The sequence below is a fragment of the Olea europaea genome, unplaced genomic scaffold (genome assembly GCF_002742605.1).
Source record: "Olea europaea var. sylvestris unplaced genomic scaffold, O_europaea_v1 scaffold213, whole genome shotgun sequence".
Lineage (NCBI taxonomy): Eukaryota > Viridiplantae > Streptophyta > Magnoliopsida > Lamiales > Oleaceae > Olea > Olea europaea.
The window spans coordinates 243,932-253,063 of NW_019239264.1; the positions used below are offsets into that span (position 1 = coordinate 243,932).

Sequence of the window (9,132 nt, forward strand, 5' to 3'; positions counted from 1 at the left end):
TGGACTATTTTTGCGTTGTAAAAGGATAATTAGGTGTGAGAAACAAATTTCATATTTCAATGATGTGGAATAAATTAAAAATTAGTGAGCACGATGAAACAAATTTTAAAACTAGATGATTAGTTTGCAATAAATTAAATTTAGTGACCCAATTGAAATAAAATTTCATGGTTTTAGTTTGTATCAATTGGGTCACTAAATTTCAATTGGTCAATCAACTTCAATTTAGTTTCGAAATTCATCACTTCGTCATATGTGCTGTAAATTGCTTAATTTGACGGTCATACTACAAAGATATTCCACATAATAGTTGCATGACATACCTACCTACTATTTCACGATGTCATAAAAATGTTAAATAAAAAATACATATTTTAACAATCTAATCTAAACATATTGTAGTAATTCTAATATTACGATTTTTCATTTTGTGAGTGATGCATAGTGATTATGTGGAAGATCAACTACGATATGACCACTAATTAAGAAATTTTTGGAAGTTTGGAGGATGGCAGGTAACATAAAATGAGAGCGTGTGATACTATTTGAAGCTAATTTGAAGTTTAGTGACCCAATTGAAATTTAACTGAAAGTTCTGTGTCCGAGGACGAAATTTACCCACCTCCAACGGCTAGCCGGTCTGCCTTTCTAATTCCCAATTTGAAATCAATTCGGACCAGACACACGTAACAAAACCGTTTCTTCCCTATCTCGCTTCATACACTAGATTTCATCTCCTACAATTTTATAGTATAGGTTTTATTTCTTGGTCAAGATCAAAACTAACTTAGAGTGTATTGAATTTTGTTTCCAGAAACCTATCATTAGTTCTTCTGAGAATCAAACAACAAACCCTAGGGTATTTTTCTCGATGGAATTACCACAAGAATCTGATGATTACATCAAAGAATCGATTGATGACGCTTTGGGACTCCCAGTATCTGCAGATACATTGCAACTCAAACTCCTCGCCTCCGAAGATGCTCGCCTTCGCCTTCGCAATCAGTACTTGTGTCTCCATTCCAAACTCAAAGAAAAGGACAACGTTATCGACAGCTCTAGGGTTTTCACTTTTACAACTCCTTAAATTTCCTTTTTTATTTACTGTCACCTATATTGTTCATTTTTATTAATGTTTGACCATTTCTCAGGCGGAGGCAAGCATGAATGCCGTAGCGCTGAAGAAATTTGTCGAAGAGAACCAGAAATTGGCCATGGAGTGTTCGAATCTGTTGGCGCAATGCAATAAGTGGGAGAGGGAGTGCTCGCTTTATGATCACGATCGTGAGGCTTTGATGGATTTTGCAAATGAGGCAGATGAGAGGGCCAAGGAAGCAGAGATTCGGGTCCACGAATTGGAGGAGCAGAATAAGAAGTTGTCTGAGGATTTGCATCTCTACAAGTGTCAATGCGATACACAGATGGTAAATTAATTTCTTCACCTAATTTTCTTAATCATTTTAACGCTTACTTATGTGGTTCACTGCTTACTGATTGTATGGTTAATTATGTGTGGGTAGCAGTTAATTATACGGGTTAGGGCCCAGATTTGGAAATTTATTGAAAGCCGTGGGTTTTGTAGGGCTAACTTACCTAAGAAGTGATTTTGGGTACAGTACAGGAAAAATATGAAGATAACAAATTGGTCTCACTGAGCGTGTATTATATAATTGCCTTCTTTTATTTATTTTTATTTTTATTTTCTGTTAGAGAACTCAATTGTTCATTTAGAAAAATGGAAACTTCGATGATCATAATACATCCTGGAAATCAAAGTTCTTTAGGTTTTGTAGGGCTAACTTACCTAAGAAGTGATTTTGGGTACAGTACAGGAAAAATATGAAGATAACAAATTGGTCTCACTGAGCGTGTATTATATAATTGCCTTCTTTTATTTATTTTTATTTTCATTTTCTGTTAGAGAACTCAATTGTTCATTTAGAAAAATGGAAACTTCGATGATCATAATACATCCTGGAAATCAAAGTTCTTTTTCAATAATGGAATATTGTCACCCTTGGGCTGCATGAGTTTCTAGCAGTTTGCTGAAAAAAATCAGTAAGTCCAGGATTTCCAAGCCACTATAGTCATTACTGGCATCTTGAAATCAAAGGGATTTTCAATGATGAAATAGTCTTGCCCTTGGACTGCATGAGTTTCTAGTAGTTTGCTGGAAAATCAATAAAGTCGAGCATTTCGAATCCACCAAAGTGATTACTGGAAAAAGTACAAAAAAGCAACAACTAGATGCAAGCTTGATGCAAGACAAATTAGAGAGCACAGTAGCTAATTGAAAGCTGGGTTTATAGGACCAAGATTTGGAAATTTATTTAATAAAGCCACAAGTGTTATCATGTAAACTAACTGATGTGATGTTGCATATAGAGAAAGGACAAGGCTCTTATATTTGTCTTACTGAGTGTGTATAATGTAATTGCTTTCTTATTTTTTGTGTTAAGAACACATAATGCTGAAAGACAATGGTTGCTTAAAATTGTTAGCTTTTGAGTTAGTTAAAGAGTTTTTGGAGAAGTCGCAAAACTTTTGTTTGCTGGTGATCATAAACTATGGAACTACAGGTTGGTGCTACCGTTAACTTTGCGTAATAATGTTTTGGTATAATGTCTTGGTATAGTTGATCAAATAGGTTTTAACATGGTTAGTTGAACTTTCTATAGTTGATCAAATTCTTTCAGATGAACTTAAAATAAATACTCAATTTACCTATGAAAATAAAAATTTAGCAATGGCCCATTAAGAACATATCGTGGGAATTCTTTATGATAAGCCAATGGAGTTAGTTGACACTTGGAAGGTACTCTTGTGAGGTCATATGGATTGTGTGCATAGAACTATGGATATATAGTGATGTGGATTAAATGAAATCTTTGTGTAATTTAACATGACTGTATTAAAACATCATTGTTGAAGGCATGCCTAGGGTTGCAGACAGAAAGTGTTCTTTGTTATTTCAGATCCTTTTGTGTGCTTCATTTGAACCATTGCTTTCCTTGTAGTGTTCTATTTATTATTTTGATGTTTCAGATGCTGGGACAAGTTGTGTGATGCACATCTCAGTCTGAAATTGATTGCTCATAATATTTGCTTAAATTAATTGTTAAATAGACCGATATTTGGTGAAATTTAATTTTAACTGCTGCAATTCTGAGGTTTTCTAAAAATATTACACATGGTCGAAATTTTTTTGATTGAGATGCATTTTGGTTTGATGAAGTGTGTGCCTTGCTTTTCGCAATGAAAATTATGCATATAGAGGTCCAAATGTGTGCAAGTTAATTTTGTACATTCATTCATTATTCTGGAATTTTAAAGTTAAGGAATTGTTGGATCATTGATTCGATAATTAGGCATTATAGAGAATAGAATGTACCATGTAAGATGTTTCATGTTCTTTCTTGGGACAAGAAGGGCGGTACAGGTGTAGGGTAAATTTTATGCCTCTAATTTGTGTTCTGATACAGATTGTATAAGTTTGTTATATATTTTATTTCTTTCTGAAATTGGTTTTGGCGTTAACACATAAAGAACAAAACATCTAGAAGCCACTTGTGCAATAAAATAAAATTGAGAGGAATGAAATTAAGTTTAATATTTTAACACTGTAATGATTATTTTTCCTTTCTTATTTTTATTTTTGTTCGTGTTGTGCTGAAAATGCCTTGTGTCTTCCATTTTAAGTTTAATGACCAGATAAAGCCCAGCTTTGGGTTAGAGACTGAACGGTGTCATAATTGGAATCTAATTTTAGGCCCCGTTTGGTAGGGATTTTTTGTCCCAAAAAATTGATTTTTTGACCGTTATTTTATTATTCAAGCCGTAATTTTTGACTTTTTATTTCACATGTGGATCCCACTTTTCTTCTAACGGTCAAAAAATCAATTCTCAAAATCCCTACCAAACGGGGCCTTAATTTCTTTTGCTGATTACTAATATTCATGTATTCTTCCTCTTAACAGTTGAGTTTTAAGTCTTCTTTGTGTCAGCTTGATGCTTACTCATTTACTATATAATATTTCATTAATCAGGTAGATTGGTTTCTTGCAATGGGGTAAACATAATGTGCAACTTGATTCCATCTTAAGTAAATAAGTGGGTATATTTAAACTGTCCACCTTCCGTAGAAGTTATTAAACAAAAAATTTGTTGAGAATTTTTCCAATTAGTTACCATTAGATTGGTGTTATAATTTCTTGGATTTCATTTTCTACTTTGACTTTGAAATATATGTTTGTTTCAATTTGTAGTGTCTCCTTCAGTAGCAATTGATTTTTGAATATTTTGATAATAATCATGTCAACAAAATATGTAATTGAACTAAACAAAGAAGATTTTATTTTTCTTTCTTTCTTTTTTTTTTTCCTTTTTTTTTCCTTTTTTTTTCCCCTGGTTAGCTATGACACTAGTTCCATCCTTTTGAGTTCCGTTGAGTCAACTATGAAGATTTTTATGTGTCATCTGCAATTGGTAAGTTTGTGCTGTTGGAAAGTTGAGTAATATCTAGTTGGAATTTATGGTAATGGATTGAGCTTCCACTTGTTGATTGAGTTATTTAATTTGAACTTGATATTACTATTCTCTTCCCTGATGGCTATAGCTTTGCACTAATTATCCTTGATTACATTTGAATTCAAATTTAAATTACTGGAGCTTATATCTGAAATTGTAATTGAACTATGCGACTATGAGGATAAATAGGGTGGTAGTCTAGTATGATTGGTGGGGATTCCTAATGTTGAAGTATGATTTGTTTTTAAAAAGCAAACAGAAGGTTGAATATCTAGTAACATGACAATACTTATACAACAACGTCATTGTCGGCAAGTCATTGAATTTGTCTGGTATCACTTCAGATTTTACAAAGTAGAAGTAAGTCTTTACTATGACATTATCTGTGTTTTCTTTCTTGTTTTGGCAGTGTTTATTTTTGCTTTTAGGAGATGTTGGCTATAGAGTCTGTGCATAGCTATTTTGTTAAGAATAGACTATAATTTCTTGTGCCTTGCTGTTCATATTTGATGTAGTTTGTATTTTCTGTTACTCTGTATCATTTGCTGTTGTTTCGAGTTTTGCTTTTAACTTGTTCTTGACGATAAATTCATTGAAAGCTTATATTGTGTAAATGTATTTTTTAAATTGTTTGTCAAAGGAAGGAAATAGGTTCAATCATTACTTTATCTTTATGTTGCAAATATTCATGTAATTGCGAAACTCATTTGTGTTACCATTTTAATTGTTGAAAGTTCGACATACCTATCGGTCTCAATTGTCTTTTCTTTAACGTAGAGGATGTCTTGCGAAATTGTAGGTAAGCTGTCTGCTTTTACCTATATGAAGTTCCACAAACTGCCCTAGACTCTTCATCTTTGTAGGCTTTGTGGTATGACAGTTCTCGAAGGTGAAATTCTTAAAGGGCAAGTAGTCCTCAGATCCTTCAATATTGCTCATCAACTTTGTAGATCCCTGTTGTCAAAATGGTTAATTCGGCTGAGATGGTGTGTTGTATGTAAATATCTACTTTAGAACAGCTATGTTTTCTTAATAATACCTCGGCCTCAGTTCTAGTGGCTGGTGAGTGGACTTGGTTGTTTGGATACTTGTTTATGGTTAAGTCCTTTACAGCTTTTGGCAAATGATGAGAGGAAGGTTTTTTCCTGGAAAAGCTTTTTAGGGAAGTAAAATTCACCGACCCACGACTTGAAAGAAAATAGTGGAGATGCCATAAGATATCAATGAGGGGGTGTGAGTCATCTTCTACTGCATTGCAAGACTCGGCCAGTTTGTGGAATGCTTGATGCATTTATTTTTGGTGGATGGACTGGGTCATTCATTAGTTGTTGTTTGATACCTTAAGTGTGTGATAGATCTAGGGAGGGATGGGGTTAGCAATGTACTAGCTGAATTCTGCCCCCTCATTGTTTGATATGTATGCTGTGGAGGGGTAGGAATTGGAAAGCCTTCTAGGGGGAAGGAGAATCCTGTTAACCAGCTGACAGTCTATATATTCCTGTTTGACAATTAAATTTGACATTGTTTTACTGAATGTTACCTTTTATAGCCTTGTATACCGTATAGCTGGTAATTAAATTACTTAGCCCTTGTTTGCCATCCTTTAAAAATTTAAATTATTTGTTACCAGATCATTCTCCACCATACATTCACACAATAAGATATTTTACACACAAACCAATAAAGTTTTTTTACTTTTTAACCTCACATTTTCCAAAAAATACTATTCAATAATTCGTTTTTCCCAAATAAATTCTATCAAGCAGACCCTTAAATTTATTAAAAATATTTTGATTGATTAGCTTCTATAAAATGCTAACTCATGGACAAACTATGCCAAGGGAGCCTATGCTATGTTAACATAAGACACTTGTCCTCATATGCTATTTAACTTCAATTTGTAAGGAAATCTTCTCTCTGGGGAATGGTTTTAACAAAGTGGAAGATTGGGGTCCATAATGCTATATTTGGAAGGCTGGGGACAAAATTGCAAAATGGACAACGGGTTGGTGACCTATTTTTCTGACTTTAAATGTGTTATGTAATAGAATGCATTGTGGCATCATCACTCAATATCATCAGATGGGAGAGATACTATTGTAATTGCTACAAGAAATCGACGATGTTATAAAAGACGGACCAATTTCTGTGGGAGATCAATTGACACACGAAAAAGAGACCAAAGTGGGAGTCACAAGTCGGAAGGAGTGTAGATAACTTGACAAGTGTAAGTTGAAAACATTTCGAATGTTGTGAGCAGGAAAGTTACCATGATATGATAATGCTGTAAATTCCTTGATTTTATTTTTGTGTTGAATTTGTCTTGTATTTAACTTTCACATTTTTATTTCGTCCAATATTTTCTGGTTTCGTTCTATAGTTCTATTTCTTGCCTGATACTGCTATAGATAATGAGATGGATTGTACTTTGCATTATGTGATTTAAGGCATTCTGAGTATTGGTTTGCTAATCGAATTATCGTATTGATGTGATGGCTGAAGATTGATGCATGTGCTGACACATCTATGGAACAAACTTTACTTGATTCATTGTTGGCAACGATGTTTGGCAAGGATGAGATCGAATCAACTGCACATGAGTTTTTAGAGGCCTATGGTGGAATTGAAGTTTGCCAAAAGATTCTGAAAATGTGGTACAGGTGAGTTTTATATTCCAGCTTAACTTTTGACGAACATGCTGGTAAATAAACTATATTAGACTTCAATGTTTCTTGATCTTTCTTTTCACAACTTGTGTCAATTGGCTAAAGTTGTTCTTTTAATCGTAGCTTAAGGCCATCTACTCAGAATGTTGTGGCATTGGTAGCTGAGGCGAAGAATTTGGAGAAAGACAAGGATCATTTGACGATTAACCTGCATAGAGCTGAAGAGGAGGTATATAATTAATTGAAAGATGGTTCAATGTGAGGATAGCCTAGGAATAATAAAATATAATTTTTTGGCGTGTTCAGGTGAAACTTCTGTTTCGAGAAAACAGCATATTAGACAAGGAAAATAAAAGGTTAATAAGGCGATGCTACAGAGAACAGACTGCTGCTGCTGCTGCTTCTGGGGGAAAATACTCGAGCAGTGGTTCTGTGAAGGTTCGGCTTTGCTTATATACATTTTTTTCATGAAATGCCCATCTGCTTGGGACAATTTTTAGGTGGTGGTATTCATGGTGTCATTTAATTGCTTGCAGGGGAATAAACGAAAATCTAGCCCTAAGTCGAGCAGTCCACAGGATAAGAAAATTGATCTCAGTGACATATATTCACTTAGGCAGCCTCTCTCGCCATTGCATCCAAACTCGCCAGAATCTAAAATGCACAAAAAGTAGCGAACAATAATTTTCGAGTGGATGTTATGCCCGTCTGAAATTTTTTACGACCCCTTAATCAAGTTGGTGTAATGAGATTTACACATTTACAGTACGTGTCAATGGGGAAATTATTGATTCGATGTCTTTGAAAAGCATTGAGGATTTCGTCTTTTATTAGTAAGAAGGGATGGCCTCCTAAATTTTGAAATCTCAAAACCCGGACTTTTTTGTCTACGAGGCATAAAGTTTTGGGTTGTGCTGCCTGAACAGGGGCCGAGAAAAAATCCTAAAGTTTTATGCCTACTACGTTCTGATCTGTGTTGGCGTGTTCGTTAAGAGCAGAGGGATTGAGCTTTTCTGAATATTAGCCATGAAGAATAATTTTGATGGTTGTATTTACAATTCATGTCGGGAATAAGGCTTAATGCGTAAAATTACATTCTTGAATTTTCGACTTTTATGAATCGTGTTTAAAATGAAATCGAGCTCCTATACAGTGGTAAACTTTAGCTTGTGTTACTGAAATGTAGATTCAATTAAATTTTTTCTATGGTCACTGAACTACTAAAAATTATTCTAATGATGAACTGAATTCAATTAAGAACAATTCGCTACATACACAGATCCCTTATGTTGTGTTGGCAACACATGTATGGGTGATTTTCCCCCCCTAACTTTTGAATCAAATAGAACATTTGCGATATGTAAATTTTTTTAATGAAATTCTTCTATACGTGTAATATAACTCTTCAATTAAAGATGTTGATGACATGACACAGTATGGACAAACCATGTTACCACATGGTTGCTAAACTTTTTCGGCATTTTGAATGGTTATTGAACTTTAAATTGCTTCTTTATATAGAACCTAAAGGGGCTTTGGTTTATTATTTTGAAGCTGTTTTCAGATTCCTAAAACATGCAAAACTTGTTTGATTTAATATTTTTAAAAATATATTTGAAAACAAGACTAATTTTAGGATAATTGGAGTAAAACTCCCTTAAATTTACCTCAATTGTGAAATATCTCATATCGTTTCAATTGGTGAAACCCCACCCCTACCCCCAAATGACCTTTTAATTGCGTAATACTACAGTTTCTTCCATTTCTCAATAAAGCCTTGTGAAATAATGAATAGTTAATTAAATCGTCAATCACTAAGATTTGACTTTGACTAATACTTGCTCATCCAAAAATAAAAAAGTTACCACTTTTTCACCCACTTTTAAACAAAGTTACTCATCCATCATCCATTTAAAATCCATCAGTCTACGTGGACAAA

At 33.9% G+C, this 9,132-nt stretch overlaps 1 protein-coding gene across 1 annotated transcript; it reads left to right on the top strand.

Moving 5' to 3' along the window:
* The first annotated feature begins 664 nt into the window (after positions 1-664).
* On the top strand, positions 665-8,309 carry LOC111380358. Its single transcript, XM_023003893.1, has 6 exons — positions 665-1,063; positions 1,152-1,424; positions 7,030-7,187; positions 7,317-7,422; positions 7,500-7,631; positions 7,730-8,309. Exons 1-6 carry the CDS (start codon positions 872-874, stop codon positions 7,865-7,867), a joined length of 999 nt encoding a protein of 332 aa, XP_022859661.1. The 5' UTR covers positions 665-871; the 3' UTR covers positions 7,868-8,309.
* The last annotated feature ends 823 nt before the right edge of the window (positions 8,310-9,132 follow it).

Coding starts and splice junctions, on each gene's coding strand:
- LOC111380358 (XM_023003893.1), top strand. CDS start 872: ATGGAATTACCACAAGAATCTGATGATTACATCAAAGAATCGATTGAT. Junction 1,064..1,151: donor ACGTTATCGACAGCTCTAGG/GTTTTCACTTTT, acceptor ACCATTTCTCAG/GCGGAGGCAAGCATGAATGC. Junction 7,423..7,499: donor TGCATAGAGCTGAAGAGGAG/GTATATAATTAA, acceptor TGGCGTGTTCAG/GTGAAACTTCTGTTTCGAGA.